The sequence below is a fragment of the Rhamphochromis longiceps genome, linkage group LG17 (assembly GCF_057381845.1).
Source record: "Rhamphochromis longiceps isolate RC_006_pf linkage group LG17, R_longiceps_female_GT1.1, whole genome shotgun sequence".
In the NCBI taxonomy this organism is placed as follows: Eukaryota; Metazoa; Chordata; class Actinopteri; order Cichliformes; family Cichlidae; genus Rhamphochromis; species Rhamphochromis longiceps.
In genome coordinates, this window is record NC_140573.1 from 3,009,350 (window position 1) to 3,029,472 (window position 20,123).

At 42.9% G+C, this 20,123-nt stretch overlaps 1 protein-coding gene across 1 annotated transcript; it reads right to left on the reverse strand.

Moving 5' to 3' along the window:
* Positions 1-3,017: 3,017 nt before the first annotated feature.
* LOC146649074 (uncharacterized) lies at positions 3,018-6,991 on the reverse strand. Its single transcript, XM_085387556.1, has 3 exons — positions 6,884-6,991; positions 4,044-4,640; positions 3,018-3,701 (listed from the first exon to the last, which is right to left on the reverse strand). The coding sequence occupies exons 1-3, from the start codon at positions 6,899-6,901 to the stop codon at positions 3,018-3,020; spliced, it is 1,299 nt and encodes a 432-aa protein (XP_085243682.1). The 5' UTR covers positions 6,902-6,991.
* Between the last annotated feature and the right edge of the window lie 13,132 nt (positions 6,992-20,123).

The window sequence follows — 20,123 nt, forward strand, 5'->3', positions numbered from 1 at the left end:
TTGTAGTACTTTTTTATGTTGAGACTTAAAGTTTCCATTATTATTATTATGTAGTATAAAATTTAGGATGTCATGACAAATACGTTAAACCACATAATTTATGGAAATATGCTATAATTTAATGACCAATACATTAATTGTCTTTAGTGTATAGAGATGGTGGCATTTGGACTTTGATCGATTATTATGTGCAGTTGAACTGACTGAAATTTTGTATGTATGCATAACTTAAATACATACTTTTAAATATGTCACTGGCAGGACGGCTCTTTCAGGGTATCATCATAAGTTGAAAGAGATTTCCAGTGATGGTCCATCTCTCTAACAACAATCTTCTTTTCCTCCTCGAGTCTTCTTACTGCCATGATGATATCGAATGCCTTTCTCTTTGCTCTAAGGCTGACAGACTGAAATGCATTTAGAGCAAAGTTAGATATCAGTTCGCAAAGAACGTCTGAAGTCGTAAGTGATTTTAGGTTGACAGCTGAAGCTTGTGCTTCACGTGTGCTTGTTGTTGCTGCTTAGAAGAAATGAGATAGTTGCACTTAACATAAAGTCATTGTGCAATCAGCATCAAATTTTTGAACCTGTTTTTGCTCAACTCTTCTGCCCACTCCTTTACATCACTGACACAGTCATCCAGTTGACTGTCAGTCACTGCCAACTGAAGCTGGCTTAGAACAGCTTTTGTGGCCCACATTAAAAAGTTGGGATTAAAAAACAAAGCATTAAAGACATGTTTACTCCAAATATTTAGAACACAGAGGAGTAATCATCTAAAAATACAATACCAATATCATGACCTTCTGATATTGGTGGGTCAGGGAGGTGGCCAGGTTGTCTAACGTTTGTTGGTTCCAGTGCATGGCCATAAGAGTTAGCATGTCTGTCCTGCAAACAAAGGAAACGTAATGTTACCATTTTCTCTCATCATAGTTAGACACTTCAAATCTAGTGCAGGATTTGGCCTTCTCGCATGCTTTGGACTAATGTTTTGTGGTAATTGCAATCTTTGACAGAACGACACTGCTCCACCTCCTCCCCTAGTGTCAAACCAGCCCCATCCTGATATGCTCCACTCCATTTCACCTGGATATAAGCACACACACACACACACACACACACACACACACACACACACACACACACACACAGAGAGAGAGAGAGAGAGAGAGACCAATAGAGAGGCAGAAACAGAGAGACGAACAAATAAGGGCAGCAGTAAGTACATATTTAAAAAAGACTGACGTGGTTCTTAAAAGTGCCTTTGGGAGTTTTTGAAAAAGCAGATTTGGGAAGCACTAATAGGCTGATTGATGAAGAACTGTTGGGAACATTTTTTTTGTTTTTGATGCAAGTTACCCAAAGTCATGCGCCCAGGTTCTCTAGCATCTATCCCAGGAATACATGAATCCCAGGACATGAACCAAATATGATCAAATGAATGAGGGCTCATTTAGCTCTGATGGAAGCATGAAATGTTGCTCACAAAGGTGTATGAAATGATCTGAAAGGGAGATTCCCTCCTTCTTCCTCCGAGGGGCGTGGGCTGAGGGCGTGAACCCGCAATGAGGTTCAGCGAGAAAAAGAACGAGAGAGAGAGAGAAAGGCAGAAACAGCTGATCAGCGCCCTGCTGACCCTCCTGGCTGTGACATTTTAAACCAAACGTTAATTGTAATATAACCCTTGTGATGGGTTCAAGTTTCGATCCAATTTTTGGTAACCTCAGCTTGGTCAATTTAACACAATTTCTGGACAGTTATCGTAACTCAGTGTGCTGGGTCAAACCAGTAACCAAACCCTGTTCAGTTGAAAAAACCCAACGTTGGCTCGGTCCATATTTGACCCAGCATTTTTTGTGTGGCATATTTGAACTAGGACGCTCTCAACCAGTTGTTTGTGCAGTAATTTAAAGATTTTTTAAAATTACTTTTCATGTTTTTTTGGCTGAATTTGTGCCTAAAAAGGATCAGATTATAATAGTTGGTGATTTTAATATTCATGTCTGTTGCCCTGATGGTCGGCTTGCTCAAGAGTTTTTAAATGTATTCAGTCATTTTACCTTTAAAGTCCGTTGAAGGCCCTACACACCAGCAGGAGCACACTCTGGTGTTATCACATGGTTTATCTGTTTTATATTTGGAAATTGGGGATTCAGTGTTCTCTCATCACAAACCTGTTTCTCTTGTGCATGAGTTTAAAGCTTGTGCTCCACTCCGCCGCTGCTCTCTTCTCCTCCACTTTTATAAAGAAAATCTTTACCGACCCTGAGATTACTTATTGGGCCCACCCCAGATGAGCTGCTTTTGCAGTTCCAGGAAACCTGTACTCAGACCCTGAACACTGTGAACCCATTAAAAACCAGGCGCCCAAAACGTGTTCCACAGCCCTGGTTAAATGAATCCACCCGAGCAGTCAGGCGTCAGTGTAGGAGAGCAGAGTGGAAGTGGGAGAAAGACAATTTGCAGGTTTCTTTTGAAATATTAAAAGAATGTTGGAAATTAGATCAGAATACAGTGAAAATGAGAGAAACAGATGTTTTTCTCAGATCATTGTGTTAAATTGTCATAATCCCCGTGTTCTTTAAGACTATCAGCTCTACTCTAAACAACCCTGAAAGCCTCTGCTGACACATGTCATCAGTTCCTTTCTTTCTTTGTGAACAAGGTCGAGTCTGTCAGGTCAGCAATAGTTCTTCCTACAAATGACCCATCAGTGTTTATTCCATGACTGTAAACATGTTTCCATTTGTCACTTCAGTCTTTACTCTGAAATACAGGAAATGACATCATGGCTCAAAATCTTTGTCGTTCAAACAATTCTTTATTTAACAGTTTTTTAACTTTATTTAAGAACTTTATTTAATAAAATACATTCAATAAAAACAGAAAGAACAGGAAACTGATTTTTCATCCAACCACTGAAAAAAAAGGTAACCACTGAACACAAACACTGCAGAAGAACAATTTATAAAGATTAACATGGAACTACAGGAACATTTTGATTCATTGCCTCATTAGAACGTTAAGGAGAGCCCATCTCTGTGGAGCCTGATCTCCAGGGTTTTAAGTTGGACTCTGACGCCAGAAGAGGATGTTTCTCTCTCTTCAGATTCGCTGTCGTCCTGTGATGGGAACGATTTCAGCGCTGCGTGATCGCGCTGATGTTTGCACAGAGCAGATAATGAAGTGAATGTTTTGGCACATTGGTAACAGTGAAACAGTTTATTAGTAACGTGGAATCGTTTGTGTGCAGAGTATGAACTGAGATTACTGAAGCTCTTGTCACACTGCTCACAGCTGTAGTTTCCTTCCATGTGTGCACGTTCATGCTTGCTACGACTACCTGAACATGAGAAGCTTTTCTCACAGTGTCTGCACTTGTATGGTTTCTCTCCTGTGTGGACTCGTTTGTGTGTTTTAAGGTTACTTGCCGTGTTGAAGGATGACCCACACTGATCACAGAGGTGCTTTTTGACCCCACTGTGAATCAGTTCATGTCGTTTTAAGTCACCTGATGTGGGGAAGCTTCTCCCACATTCTTTGCAGTATTTCAGTTTGTCTCCAGTGTGTCTACGTTGATGTATTTTTAGGCCAGCTTGCTCACTGAAAGTTTTTCCACAGATGTCACAACGAAAGTCTTTCCCACCACCACAGTGATGACAGGGTTGAGAAGTGGATCCATCTGTGTCGCTCTGCTTCTAAACAAAGACACAAAGACAGTGTAAGTTAGTCCTTCAACATTTGTATCCTGAACGTCGCCTGAAATAAAGAGCATCTCTGCAGACGTCCAATTTTACTGCTTCGATTAACACACTCAGTGTACTGGGCTACAATAACTACAATACTACCACAATAATACTACAGTAATACTTCTTATTACAGTAACATCTGACTTACACTTAAATGAAATGAAAATCTGAATAATGGCTCAGAGCTACTCTTGGGTGCAGTAGAAGTGCTAACATGCTAACACAATTTAATGAGCAGACTTGTTCCAAACCGTCAGACTGAACTTACAAGATAAAAACAAAAATATATACCTCACAGTAACTGCACTTGTAGAGTCTCTTTCTGGTGTGGATCTGCTGGTGTCGTCTCAGGTGCTGTGGAGTTTTAAAAGTCTTCTCACACAGGTCACATTGATAAGGTCTCTCCTCAGTGTGGGTAAACATGTGGCGTTGTAACTGTGCGTCTATTGTAAAGTATTTGCCACACTGATCACACCAGTACACATCTTCTCCGGAGTGAATGCGTAGGTGTGTATTTCGGCTCCATAGCCGGCTGAAGGTTTTTCCACAGATGTCACAGCTGTATGCCTTATTTCCAGAATGGGTAACTAGATGCCTCTGTAAGCTGCTACTTCGAGTAAAAGCTCTGCCGCACTGATCACAGCTGTAAGCTTTAACTCCACTGTGGACAACTTGGTGTGTTTTTAGGGCAGTCTTCCAGGAAAACGACTTTCCACACAAGTCACAGCTGAACGGTCTCTCTCCAGTGTGGATTAACTGATGTTGTTTTAGTTTAGACTTCCCAGTAAAACCCTTCCCACACTCGTCACAGGTGTTTTTTTTCTCTCTCTTTCTTCTGTGAGGTTTGTCGGCCTCCTGAGAGCGCTGACTTCTCGCTCCATGTTGGTCCTGCAGTGACAGAGATACAAACAGAGGCAGTGAGTGAAATGCAGTCATTAAACAAACTGAGGCTTCAAACTCCCTCCATTAACACTAGTTTTAAACCTGAAGGGGGAGTGTGGCACCAAACACCTTAAAGGTCTCTTATCCCCACCTACTGGTAGTAGTAACACATTACATCCAACCTGGTGTTAAAGATAATTAATCATTGTTCAAACAAGCTAAAATCATGCCCATCTCTCCTACTTGTGCACAAATATTAATGCTAACACTCAGAATAGTAATAAATGTTTACCAGGTCTGCACTTTTTTATATTTCCTGTTGCTGTTTCCTATTATATATTTCTATAATTGTCTAATTTATTCAGTAATAATAAATCAAATGTAACAGTTACTAGCTTGACTCAGTGAAGGATGATGTCAGAGTCTGAGTTTTTTTTTTTACTTTTACTCGCTACATATAAAAAAAATCAGTATTTTCTACTCCTTATATTTTCAAAACAGGCTGTTACTTTTGGTTTAATTCATTTGAGGGGAGTTATTTCATCACTGCGGGCATCAAAGATCTAATCGATTTGAGCCTAAACAATAACATATGAAATCCAATCCCGATCATGTACTAACGATAAAAGATTAAAGAGGCAAAACTGTGTGCCATAGTCAGGGGTTAAAATGGGCCAGCGTTTGTGTTTTTTGGCACAGAATCTGAACGACTGCAGGTAGGGCTGTGCGATATGACCAAAATCTCATCTCCCGATATAAGACATCTATCGTCCCGATAACGATATAAATCACAAAAATGTAACCTTTTCTGTAAATTCTGTGAATCTCGGGCAGCTTGACTTGGTGAAGTGTTTCCAGCTGCGCGTCGTGTAGCTGGAGTCGAGTGTTTTAACCGATACATGAAACGATACATTTTTAGACATAAGTTGTAACGGACGCCGTTTTCTTTGTGAGTATTTATTACACGGCGTGCTGCGGGGAGAAGCCTGTTCTAACGTTTGAGTCTAAGGTTGATTTTTTTAGCACCTGGCGTCTTTTTTACTTCTCATCCGTAAACATTCTGCATCTTTCACGTGATTCAGTTTATTTTGAAAAGTCTCAACAAGATCTTGAGCTTTATTGTGAAAGGTTTATGTGGAACATAAACAAGCGGACACGCGATGGTTTTACCGTCGTTGTTGCTAACGACAATGCATAAAAACAGGCGCTTGTCCGTCCGTAGTGTGGTTATATTAAATATAAGAGAAAGAGAGAACTTTAAGAACTTAATATAGCCACTACAGTGACCATCAAAACCATGAACAAATATTACTGTAAACAGTTTATTTTGTGACACCACGAAACAAACGATAGTGTAAAATGAAACGATAGACGTTTTTATATCATCATCCGATATATATCGTTACATCGAACAGCCCTACCTGCAGGTGCTAATAAGTCGCGGTCGCGTTATTTCAACATCTAGCTAGCAATACAGAAGACAAGCGAGAATAAATGGAGTAATATTTTTTATGTGGCAGGTAATTTCAAATGCAGCGATTCTATCAGCCCAACAAACATCAGCAAACACACAAACTGTTTGTGTGCAGTTTGTCTCACAATGTGATTTAAAGACTGCAGTAAAATCCTCTGCAGGTTAGTGCAGGATAAGCAGGTAAGTTTACTGTACTGTGATGGATTTAAAGTAATGAACAGTGTGTGACTGGTGCACAGAGACTGTGGTGCTCATGTCAGAGTTAGGTTACATCAAGTGTAGCAGAGATTAACTTGAACTTAAGCTCATGATGCTGACATTCATTCACTGAGCTCCACCCACATACCAACAGTTTAGTGTCTAATATAAAGACAGTGTACTGTCAGTGCAGAGAATGGAAATCAGCCAGGACAACTCATGAAACATCTGCTGACATCTGGATGAATTCACAGAGACCAACAGGTCAGCTGATCACAGCCTGTACATTAAAAAAATCTACTGGAGCTTTCAATAGAAATTATTGTGAGCTGTGATTCTTTTCCCCACACTGAGCCACTACAGCTGATTTTAGGGTTGAATCCTGCTGAATCCCACTTTAACCTCTTCCCTGCTCGTTTTGATGTTTAGAGGCACACGTCACCGTCTAAGATGTATGCATTGTATACATCTTTTTTACATTACATTAATACAGCACAGGGTTCAGTTAGTTTAGCATAAAACATATATCAGTACTTTAGCTTTTAATGGAGTATTTCTTAACACTAGTATCTGTCACCTTCTTTGTCGAACTCATTGTTTTCTCTGCAGTGGCTGAGCTGAGTCCAAGTAGCTGAAATGTTCCTCTGCTGCTCTGTCAGACTCTTCTCCTCCTGCTGATCAGCTGGGACACAAAACAGAACTTTGTTAGGCTCCACACTGCACTGAAGACTCAAAGTGTCTCATATGTTCATCTGAGAGTACAAACAACAAATTTTAGCTTCCCTGGGTGGGCAACTTGTTTTAAACAAAGACAAAAGGTTTGAGCACTGATACCAAATTCAGCAGTATGGCACACCAGTACCAGGAGAGCAATTCCTCTTTAAAAAAGGCCCTGGCCAAGAACGAAAACAGAACAATCGATGGAGCTGCATAAACGAGTACACATACGTGTGCCGTGAGAACTGATCAGGTGTGCCGTGGAAGATTATCCTATCTGAGTGGGTGTAGAAATCTGAGCCATGATCTGAGTAACCCTCATCACTCAGTCACACTCCGATTCTCTACTTGTATCAAGTCCATTGCACTACTTTCAAGAATTCTGCAACCTGTTCTCTAATGTGTGCCTTCCTCCTCTTTGTATATACTCCTCTTATATGTTATTTATTCTTACTGTCTTACTATTTATATTGTTTTCCATGCACAGTTGGTGTGGAGCCCCCACAATTTAGCTGGAAATGTACAAAGACAATAAAAGACTATTCTATTCTATATATCTTTGTTCCTCCATTTCAGTTTTGTTTGGAGCTTTAAAAGATCTGCAGTACATTTAAATGTGATAAAATTAGAACACAGATCCCCTCTTAGGGTTCGAGGTTGTATTTGTTTTAAAAATGCATCTCTGGTATCTCTGGCCTATCATTATTATTTTGCTAACAGTTAATCAGGCTCATTTACTGAATACTGATCAGAATTTATCAAATCATCTTTGAAATGATTTTAATAACAGGCCTCTCAGAGTGAGGCCAGTTTTTACAGTCACATGCCCTGTGGGCCAAACAACTTTGCTCTGATAAGACAAAGGCAGCTGTGTTTTAGCCTGGAATACATTTATTTTTACATTTCTCATAAATGGATTCCATTATAGCACTTTTACCGCCATCATGTTGGGTCTTTTGGAGCCTGAAGTGATGGATGAAGGGTGGCGCTAGCTAGCTAGCTTGGATAGCACGTTCATAAACTGTGCAGGTGCCACAGAGATGCTAAGTAGCGCTTAGTAACAGACTAATAAAATAACATAAACTCTGATTACAGTGAGCTCATTTAAAAGCTTTCTTCTAATAAAATTATTTTCTTCTCTGTGTTTCATAACCTTTTTCTGATATCTTTCTGTGAATTAGTTTAAAGCAGCTTGAGTCAATTTAGTCAGATTTTTTTTCAACTGGTTTACAAAACCTGAGAACAGAGAACAGAAAGACTCATTCAGGAGCTAATCTCTACATTAACTAGACTCGGTGCTTACCTTTAAATCAGTCTTGACAATAAACTGAGAGAAAAACGCCATAAAGCGGGAACTCGGCTTCTTCTTCGGCTTTTGGATTTGTTTGGCGGTTAAAGCTTTAAGGCGCATTACCGCCACCTGCTGGACTGGACTTTTCATATCCTAAACATCAACAGTTGGCCACAAATTTGTTGGAGTTTCTGTTAATGAAAAAGATGGAATTCAAGGATCTTGTGATTTGGTTTCTTTGTTTTCACCATTTACTCTACAATTTTCTGCCAGTGTATAGCAAACCCCACAGCTCAAATCAATGAAGAATTTAGTATTTTTAAAATATTGCTTAAGCTGGAACCAGCAGCTATGTAGGCCCAAGTTTTAATCCAAACATGTGATAGAAGTTTACCACCAGGAGAAGCAGACTGTAAATAAAAGACTGTGCTACTGAAAACCGCTACTTTGGATTGTAAATATGTTTCCATTTGTCACTTCTGTATTTGTATATGGCTCAAACTATTTGTTATGAAAGCAAAACAAACAAACTGATGTTGTATAAATTCATTCAGGATTATTTACTTCGAGTCCAGAAATCATAGCTGTCTCATCAGATCCAATTGTGACATTAGCTATAATTTCCGCGGAGGGTACTTGGTTCTATATCAGCGGTCTCCAACCTTTTTTGCGCCACAGGCCGGTTTATGCCCGACAATATTTTCAAGGACCGGCCTTTAAGGTGTCGTGGATAAATACAACAAAATAAAACTAGTACCGGTACCGAAAAAAAGAAGATTTATTCATAACACACGTGAAAAGACCCAGGACCCAGTTAACGATAAAAACAATAACAAAATAACGCTGAAAACCGATAAAAACCCAGAAAACCATACATTTCACACCTGAGCCTCAACTTTTGCGGCCCGGTACCAAATGACAGGACTGGTACTGGTCCAAGGCCCAGGGGTTGGGGAGCGCTGTTCTATATGACAGCACAGCTTTTAGGTTGAATTCAAGCGCTTAGGTACAGCCTGATAATTACAGGCCTGCAAACTGTTTGCTGATGAACTTTGGAGGTAAAAGTACAGACAGCTTCAGAAGACACAGGACACAAGATGGGTTCAACATTTCTTTTGAGTTCCACGTAACAATCCCTAACTCTGTAATTAAAGAATGTGTCATTTAATCTTGGATGGCTAAAATGGGCTTAGCTGTTCCCAGGACTGCGCTCTTCTGGACAGAGATCTCCGATGTTGTTCCCGGGATCTGCTTGAGCCACTCACCTAGCCTAGGAGTCACCGCACCTAGTGCTCCGATTACCACGGGGACCACCGTTACCTTCACCCTCCACATCCTCTCGAGCTCTTCTCTGAGCCCTTGGTATTTCTCCAGCTTCTCATGTTCCTTCTTCCTGATATTGCTGTCATTTGGAACCGCTACATCGATCACTACGGCCGTCTTCTTCTGTTTGTCTACCACCACTATGTCCGGTTGGTTAGCCACCACCATTTTGTCCGTCTGTATCTGGAAGTCCCACAGGATCTTAGCTCGGTCATTCTCCACCACCCTTGGGGGCATCTCCCATTTTGACCTCGGGACTTCCAGGTTATACTCGGCACAGATGTTCCTGTACACTATGCCGGCCACTTGGTTATGGCGTTCCATGTATGCCTTGCCTGCTAGCATCTTGCACCCTGCTGTTATGTGCTAGATTGTCTCTGGAGCATCTTTACACAGCCTGCACCTGGGGTCTTGCCTGGTGTGATAGACCCCAGCCTCTATGGATCTTGTACTCATAGCTTGTTCTTGTGCTGCCATGATTAGTGCCTCTGTGCTGTCTTTCAGTCCAGCTTTATCCAGCCACTGGTAGGATTTCTGGATATCAGCCACCTCCTCTATCTGCCGGTGGTACATACCGTGCAGGGGCCTGTCCTTCCATGATGGTTCCTCGTCTCCCTCCTCTTTCTTGGGTTTCTGCTGCCTGAGGTATTCACTGAGCACTTGGTCAGTTGGGGCCATCTTCCCAATGTATTCTTGGATGTTCGTTGTCTCATCCTGGACTGTGGTGCTGACACTCACCAGTCCCCGGCCCCCTTCCTTCCGCTTAGCGTACAGCCTCAGGGTGCTGGACTTGGGGTGAAACCCTCCATGCATGGTAAGGAGCTTTCTTGTCTTTATGTCAGTGGCTTCTATCTCCTCCTTTGCCCAGCCTATTACCCCAGCAGGGTACCTGATCACGGGCAAGGCGTAGGTGTTGATGGCCCGGATCTTGTTCTTACCATTCAGCTGATTCCTCAGGACTTGCCTGACCCTCTGCAGGTACTTGGTGGTTGCAGCTTTTCTAGCGGCCTCTTCATGGTTCCCATTCGCCTGTGGGATCCCCAGGTACTTGTAACTGTCCTCTATGTCTGCAATGTTGCCTTCTGGTAGTTTAATCCCCTCAGTTCTGACTACCTTCCCTCTCTTTGTTACCATTCGACTACACTTCTCCAGTCCGAACGACATTCCAATGTCATTGCTGTATAGCCTGGTAGTGTGGATCAGTGAATCGATGTCTCGTTCACTCTTGGCATACAGCTTGATGTCATCCATGTACAGGAGGTGGCTGACAACTGCTCCGTTCCGTAGTCGGTATCCGTAGCCAGTCTTGTTAATGATCTCACTGAGGGGGTTCAGGCCTATGCAGAACAGCAGTGGGGACAGAGCATCTCCTTGGTAGATCCGCACTTGATGGTGACTTGTGCTATGGGCTTGGAGTTGGCCTCTAGTGTTGTCCGCCACATCCCCATTGAGTTCCTGATGAAGGCTCTTAGGGTCCTGTTGATCTTGTACAATTCAAAGCATTCCAGTATCCAGCTGTGGGGCATTGAGTCATAGGCCTTCTTGTAATCAATCCAGGCAGTGCACAGGTTGGTCAGTCTGGTCTTGCAGTCTCGGCTGACTGTTCTGTCTACCAGTAGCTGGTGTTTTGCGCCTCTGGTATTCTTGCCCATCCCTTTCTGTGCCCCGCTCATGTATTGACCCATGTGCCTGTTCATCTTAGCCGATATGATGCCTGACAGGAGCTTCCATGTAGTACTGAGGCAGGTTATTGGTCGGTAGTTGGAGGGGACCGGTCCCTTCTTGGGGTCCTTGGGGATCAGGACCGTCCGGCCTTCAGTTAGCCATTCCGGGTGTCTCTCGTTAACTAGCAGCTGGTTCATTTGTGCTGCCAGACGCTCGTGGAGTGCAGTCAGCTTCTTCAGCCAGTAGGCGTGAACCATGTCGGGCCCTGGTGCTGTCCAACTCTTCATACTGGAGACCCTTTCTTGGATATCTGCCACTGTGATGGTTACTGGACCCTGTTCAGGGAGGTCGCTGTGGTCTGCCCTCAGATCCACTAGCCACTGAGCATTGCCGTTATGGGTTGCGTCCTTCACCCGTATGCTCTTCCAGTATTGCTCCGTCTCCAGCTTTGGTGGTGCTGTTCTCTTATTGTTCCCTTGCCACTGAGAGTACACCTTTGCTGGTTCTGTGGAGAACAGCTGGTTTATTCTCCTGCCTTCTATCTCTCTGGTGTACCTCCTCAAACGGCTGGCCAAGGCTGTGAGTCTTTGCTTGGCAGTTTCCAAGGCCTCAGGTATGGACAGCTTGCTGTATTTCTTATGCACCTTCTTTGCCGCACCTTTCTGCAACTCCGATAGTTGGCTAACCTCCCTCCGTGCTACTTTGATCTTGCCCTCTAGCCTCCTTCTCCATGGAGGGTACTGCCCCTTGTGGCTGTTCAACTTGTAGCCAAGCATCTCACTGATCACTGCTGCCGTATTGTAGATCAGCTTGTTAGTGTCGGTAATCGTGGTTGTAGGTATTGTCTGTAGTGCTGCATTAACATCATCTAGCAGACCTTCTGAGGGTACTTCACTTAATCTTGGTAACCGGCTATGGGGGGTCCAGGTTTCAAGCTTGGCCATGATCCTATTTTTCAGGTCAGTTCCTCTTGCACTCAACGATCCTTCTCCTATCGCACTTGGGGCTATGTACCTAATCTCGGGTGGGGGTGATGATATCTCCCCCCTGACCTGGTGTCCTGACTCCTCCTTGCCGTAGCATTTATGTTGTACCTCGTCAATCTCTAGCTGTGAGAGCAGTCCCTTCTTCCGAATGTTGGAACACTGAGCTACTAGTTGTTTCGCCGTCATTGTGGATGTTGGGTATCGAAGAATCCATAGGTCCCTCATCCTATTCATGTAACCCCTTCCGCCAGGGTTACTTGCATAGTAGCATTCCAACAACGCCCTGTTTTCATCTCTTGCCCACCGATGCCTTCTTGTTCCAGTAGCCCACTTGTCGTCAGGGTGCCCTGGTTCCTCAACACCTGACGCGGACCTTGTTGGGAGGGACAGCCTGATATGTCATGTTTTTTCTTCTTCAGTTCTTATTTAATCACATGCTTTTTGATTTATTTGAATCAGATAATAAATGAGGTTACTGTGGGTGTTGGAGAGGAGAAGGCCCCACTGAAAAAGTAAGATCTTTGCTCTGTGTCACATTTTTACTATGATGAAAATTATTTTTATGTGTACATTTATAAATACACACATAAACATGCATGCACAGTTGTTAGAGTGAATTGTTAAATGTTGTCATTTTTATGCTTACCATCTCTACATTGTTTTAACACTGTGATGAAAGGAATGTCCCCCTCCCCAGCCTCTCGAGGTTCTGGGGGGGGGGGGGGGGGGGGCTGTAGTCTTTTATTGCAGATACATCCTATCTGGAAGATCTGTTTCTTGTGATGTTGCTTCCTGCGTTTACGACCCTTTGGTCAGCAGGAGGTCACACACACACACACACACATTCTTAATTACCTACTTACTTGGGGCGACCGTGGCGCTGGGGGTTGGGAAGCGCATCTGTAACTGGAAGGTCGCCGGTTTGATTCCTGGGCTCTCTGTCCTGGTCGTTGTGTCCTTGGGCAAGACACTTTACCCTACCGCCTGCTGGTGTTGGCCAGATGGCGCAATATGGCAGCCTCGCTTCTGTCAGTCTGCCCCAGGGCAGCTGTGGCTACAACTGTAGCTGCCTCCACCAGTGTGTGAATGTGAGAGTGAATGAATAGTGGCATTGTAAAGCGCTTTGGGTGCCTTGAAAAGCGCTGTATAAATCCAATCCATTATTATTATACAGAAGTTCACACATATACATACAATGCCTTGTCTTAGAACCATGTGGGCGTTGCTTTGCTGTGATGTGTTTTGTGTGAACTGTTTCTCAATAAAAGGCAGCAGGAGGAGGCCATCGTCAGGGTCATTGTTAGACACAGACGAGGCCTCTCTTGCAAGTAAACGATCGATCGCTGTTGTCTTGTTTTTCTTTCACGGGAATAAATCCTGGATACAGCGGGGTCTGAGTTTAGACCCAACAACAGTTTTCTCATTTGAAAGTAAATATTTGTCTGAATATTTGAGCTGAATCAGTTTTTACTGTTATCAAATCCGCTTCTTTTAAATTCTTTCACCGACTCAGTGTGGTCAAAGCTCACAAAATCATCTTTATTCTACATTCCCAGAAAAGGAGAGCTGCAGACGCTAGCAAGCATCCACAGGTCTGAAGCATCACAAGCCAAAACGAGCATAACATAATCAGTCATACGTCACACATAGTTTCAATCAAAACAACTCTGCAGTGCACTCTGCCTAGTTTCACTTTTCTGTCTGCACCGCTTCCTGTTCTCTGCACAAAGTGTGCAGAGTTTCCTGTCAGTACTCTGTGACCTTTTACACACTTTATAACTCAAAGTGGCGTTTTCCTACACTGGCCCCTATAAAACAATATAAATAGAAAATAAGCACTAAGAATATATATTTATTTCGTAACAGTCCCCCCCCCCCCCCCCCCTTTCATCTTTCCTAAGAAAGACGGCATAATTCCTGATTTATCCCATTAAGTTTATTTGCATGTGAGAATAATAGCTAAAGTATAACAAAAGAAATCCTGCTAAACAAAATGAAACCTTTCAGTTGCCCAACCATATATGTCATCCATCCCCTCAATGGGTTGTGTATTTTCAATGTTCCCTTATTATTGTGGCGTAATTACTTGTATCCACAACAAATAAATCTAACAAATAAGTCAAGCTCTAACACAGCACCTCGCGTCTACGCCGGGCTGTGAGCTGTCCTACCTTACTTCCTACACCCCCTTTTTACCCAGAATCACAGTTTAAACCCACTTCTGACTTTCCTCACTGCTCAAATCCAAACAGATATAATTAGCTTTTCCTAGTAAAAGGTCCTAGATTACTTTGGTCAATCTGTGGAAACAGTCTCTATAGAGTTAACCCGTTTCCTCTTTAAAAATTACTCCTGGTTTCTAAGCACACAACTTACAGTGCTCTTCATTGTCCCTTTGCCCCCTTTAACGGGTAGACCATATCCGGCCTTACCACTGTGTTTGGGCAATTGACACAACATACAAATCATACAAACCATTACTAAAGCTACTCTTCCCATTACTCTTCATTACTTTGTGTTCACACTATAACCTCTGTCTAACAAGCTTTTGACCTTCTTTACAATTGAAACAGCTAATTTTCTGGAACGGGCGATTCTCTGCGCTCTATGCTTCTTTTGGGGGCCCCTTTCTTGGCCAGATCCGTTCGGTCTGGTGCTTCCTGGATTCTCGACAACCCCTTCGTGGTTTTGCTGTGGTTCTGGAATTTGCTCCTTCTTCTGTAAAGGACAGAAAATGAAAACACCTCTCTGCGACACCTCAATCTAATATGTTCATCTATTGTTCTTTTAGTTATTCAAAGTTAGTTCAGACTATCATGTTCAGAGCTCTATTATTTATATATGATTAGTCTCAATATTATTTATGTGTGTAAGCGACACTGTTGACAGCCTTTAACACACTTAAAGAGCCGTTCTCACCGTCTTCACTCCAGGCGTTTCCTGTTGCTCATTCTCTTCACCCTTATCTCTGGAACATCATGAGCACGTCCTGTACCAAGACTGTTGCTATGCAGGTACAAAATGCACTTTCAAGCAAAACGTGTCTTACCTCTGACCTAGAAATGAATCTACGTGTTATCTGTGTATGTAAGCGTGTTTGCATCGACCTTTGCTGCACTCTAAGTCGTTTTCCTTGTGACCTTTTATACACTTTATAACTCAAAGTGGCGTTTTCCTACACTGGCCCCTATAAAACAATATAAATAGAAAATAAGCACTAAGAATATATATTTATTTCATAACACTGTGTGAGTTGTAGATTTCTTCCCTTTGTGGAGTCCACAGCTTCATGTAGTCGGTTCAGATGACTTTCTTTTTTTTTTTGCCTGTCCCATTTGATTCTTTAGCCGTCAGAATTGTTGTCTGAAGACCAACAAGGAGACCCAATGGATTTACTTTGCCAAATGAATCATCACGGCCTTGCCGTATTGACAGACATCCAGAGGCCCCAGAGTGCGAGAGCCCAAGGAGGACCACCGGAGGGGCATCCATGCCACCCTCCTGGGAAGAGCTGAGGAGAGCCCCAGATGAGGGGTCACCCAGTAGCCACGGAGCAGAAGCCAGAAGGGGCTGCAGTGATGTGCCCGCCGGCTCTGCCGGCAGCCAGCTGTACCAGAGTGAACCGAGCCACAGGCCCAGAGGCCGGAGGCCCGAGGGCCCCCCGCACCCCGGAAGAGGCCTGACCGAGCAACAGGCACCAGGCCCCGCAAAGTAGTCACCGGGAGTGAGCTGGTACATACCTGAGCGCCCAGCCCCGGACACCAAGAACAACCAACGCACCGACCCCTGAGGGCATCAGTTACCGACAGGGAGTGTGGTGAGGGGAGATAGGCCTTGGAAGGCCTGGGAGTCCCCAGAGAGGTGGAGTCTAAGACCCGACCTGACATATAGACACAGACAAACAGGCACACACAGACACAAACATGCATTCCCACCCTCATGCACACATATACAAATACTCAGCACTCACCCAACGTAGGGATAGACCTACATGGACACTGTACACACAATCACACTCCCCAAACACACTCTATACCCCAGGTCCAGGTACCCTCACCCCTGGAGGGGGAAACGGCACCTAGACCCAGGAGATGTTACCCTTTCCCCCGGGGTGGAGGCAAGCAGACCGCCCCAGGCTCCGCAGCAGCAGGGAGGCCCCGCATCCCAGATCCCAATCGGATGGCCAACACCTCCTTCCAGCCCCCCCGCCCCGATGGCCAGCAGAGAACAGGGATCTGTGAAGACCCCAAACCTCCCTCCTCTCGCTCATGTGTAGTGTTGCTGCGTGTTGTTCTAAGGTGCATTTAAAACACGGGAGAGCATGGTGCTGCTGCTAGAGAGCAGCATGTGTTAGCGCGGCCCCTCTCGAGAACCCTCAATGTCTACATGGATTTAAAATTGAGAGGTGGGCACCGGCGCCAGAGGTTCAGATGACTTTCTTAAGGCACTGAGTGCAGTTTGAGTGCATTACAGCAGACTGATCTTCTCTGTTATCGTTGTGTTTCCAGTGCGAGTCCACGAAAGGATCTCATGGATCAACATGTGGTCCTCGGGACTCCAGCCACCTCTGCTGCACCAGTCTCACCTCCAGCTGAGACTCAGAGGAACAAAGCAAAGAAAGCTTCCTGGTGGCACAGATGGCTTTTTTGTAAGGTGAGTTTAACACTGCAGAAATAAATAAATAACAGTTTTATTATTACTATTATCATTATTATTGTTATAAATATATTTGTTTATCTTTATTATTAGTAGAAGTAATGTTGTTGTTTATGTTGATATGGTTATATTTTTATTATTATTATTATTACTGGTATTTTTGACCTTATTATTATTATAAGTTTGTTGTTATTGTCATTATTATTAGTAGTAGTACTAGTTATATTATATTATTATTTAAAATGTTATTGTTATTACTATTATTGTTGTTATTAAATTTTTTACATAGGTCACTCCATCGTATGGAAAGGTCAAAGTCTTGATGCTTTTCTGATTGTTTTAGAGGTTCAGGTGAATAAACATTACAAACATGTTTTTGTTCTTTTAATCTTCCCGGTGACAGAGTTAGGATTTAGTTTAAGGAACGTCTGATTGCAGATTCCTGTTAGAAAGTAAGTGTATTGCATTTCTGCAGTGGTTACAGTGGTGACACTTATTAGACTCTGTAGGCTGTGCACCAGTTTTTCAGGGTCCTTTTAGGTGCAATTGTTGCAACCACTGTAAATGTGACACCATCACAGAAAAAGTTGATTAAATCAGTTGAAGAAAGTGAACTCTAATATGATGGCTGCACACCAGCTGGACCATTATAATCACATCACATGAGTAACTTTTTCAGCTCCACATTTTTGCCATTTCTAAAAAAAACTATGCAAACTCATTACCTCCAAAAAATTGAGTAACGTTTACTGAAGACGACTGTTAGGACAACTTATTCATTGCAAGTATGCAGTACTAAGAATAACTTGATGTTTCTGACTGTGCATTACGAATTATTGACCGACTGACACTGACACTACTAAATTCAAAAACAATTTGTGGTAACCTGATTATGATTTAAAAAGAATGATTAAACTAAACTGCTGCCATCTGCTGGCAACTATGACACGTTTACAATCTCACGACCACTTTGTGCTTTGATCCTTTGATCTTAAAAAACCCTTAAATAGGGGTGAGACGCAATGACTTTTAGTCCGTTATTTGCAGCATTTATGTTCGCAGCATTCAAACGTTTGCCAGAGAAATCTTTTAAAACATTTGGATCCTTTTCAGAGTGACAGTTTACAGATTCAAACATGTCTCAGAGAAAACCCACAAAAAGAGAAAAAGTAAAGCCCAGCTCTCCTCTTTGTGACCAGGGCCCTATTTCAGGAAGCCGGTTTAGAAAACTCAGAGTGAAAAACGATACTCAGGGTTGAGTAACCCCGAACTGTCCAACTCGGAATATTCGGTTTCAGAAAGGCTGATAACAAGTAGTTCAATCAACGCGGAGTTGCTTTAACCCCAAGTTAAGCGCGCGCACAAGGATACATAAAGCCCTGATTAGTGGAGCACAGATTAAGCGAGTCACCATGGAGACGGAGGGAAAGAAGGCGCGGTCAATGTATTTTACAGCGCTTGAGGCCGAAATTCTGATGGCAGCATATGCCGATAACATGCAAATCTTGCGGAAAAAAAGTAACACAGCCTCAGCTGCAAAAGAAAGGGAGCATGCATGGCAAAACAAAGCCGACAGAGTCAATGCGTGAGTGTTAATTTAAACATTGATCTAGGGATTTCCACCCATTTAACATGTTATTTTATTATATTTTATTTTATTTTATATGTTATACATTTTATTTTGTGATGTGACGTGAGCGCAGGTGCAACCCAACAGGCCCCAAACGTTCCTGGCAGCAAGTAGAAATGAAATATAAAAATATAGTCCAAACAGGTGGTGTAATTGTATTATGAGCCATAGTGCTTGGTCTGTTTGTCCGATGTAAATCAATTGCAGTTAGAGGCTACATTAATTTCCCCTCTGTAAGCACTTATTGAAATTATCTGAGCACATTACAAGTACATATTTGCTCTGTATGCTCAAATGTGACCCGTTATAGCCAACAGAAAAAAAGCGGAGGCCCGAAAAACAGGTGGGGGTCCTCCACCACCACCACTCACAGAGGCTGAGCACTTGGCTTCCACATTTGTGATAATGTTGGCAGCATCACATATGATCTTCACAGTGCAGAGAACACAAATTAGCATCCATTACTATAATGAAATAATCTGTTAGTTTGAAATGCTACAGGGAACTATGTACCTGCACATTAATGCTGTGGAAAGACTTCCTGTTCACATAGTCTCCTTCATTTACTGAAGGAGCAATGATTGGAATGTGAGTGCCATCTTCAAATCAAATCAAATCAAATCACTTTTTATTGTCACATCACATGTGCAGGCACACTGGCACAGCACATGCGAGTGAAATTCTTGTGTGCGAGCCCCAATCACGCCTGGGAACCGTGAGAATAAATGTAAAATTTAAGTAGTAGTTCAAATATCACCACATCATGAATTAAGTTTTGTTCATCCTGATACCTGCAATTTTGTGGCATCCCTCTTTGATAAATCTTGTGGGTCTATGACCGGGGAACACCACAAACCAGTACAGGAGACGTTTCAGTGCAACTGTAACATTCCTGACTGCCCGACAGACGGTAGCCTTGGAAACGTGCTCAGCGTCACCAATATTATACAGAAAGCTCCCGTTTGCAAAAAACCGAAGTGCAATACAAATAATATGTACAGAACTGAGAGCATGTCCGCGATGTGTCACATGAGCAATATTAGGCCTGAGGATGTTATTCAAATAAATTATAGATTGTGCTGAGAAACGGTAACGTTCACACAGGAAATCATCAGGAAATGATAAAATGTCCAAACGCGCTCTGATCACTCTCTCCCGGCGGAGAGCTCTGCGGAGAATTTGGGCTTCAACATCTACTGGCTCTTCAAGGAAGGAGCACGCCATGTCTGACACTTCCTGCAGTCAGGTTTCCGACAAAGAGGCGGAGAACGTCAGGGTTAGTTGAAGTAAACCTGCTAGGGGGCAGGTTAGCTTCACGGAGTGTGTCGTCATAGTAACTCACTCAGAATGAATCTAAACTCGCTTTGTGAAACCGAAAACCCAGAGTTTTCGTTAACTCAGGGTATACTTACTCAGAGTTTGCACTAAACCGGCTTCCTGAAATAGGGCCCAGGAAGACAAAATTCAACTTCCTGATCAAAACAAATCATTCAGCCAGCTTCTAGAAAAGGAAGGTATTCTGAAGGTGAAAGAAATGGAACTCCTAGAC

What these genes read in the sequence shown, in the direction of transcription:
- LOC146649074 (XM_085387556.1), bottom strand. An exon ending in ACAAGTGCAGTTACTGTGAG is followed by an intron (nt 3,702 to 4,043) that starts GTATATATTTTT and finishes GTCTTTGTTTAG; the next exon opens with AAGCAGAGCGACACAGATGG.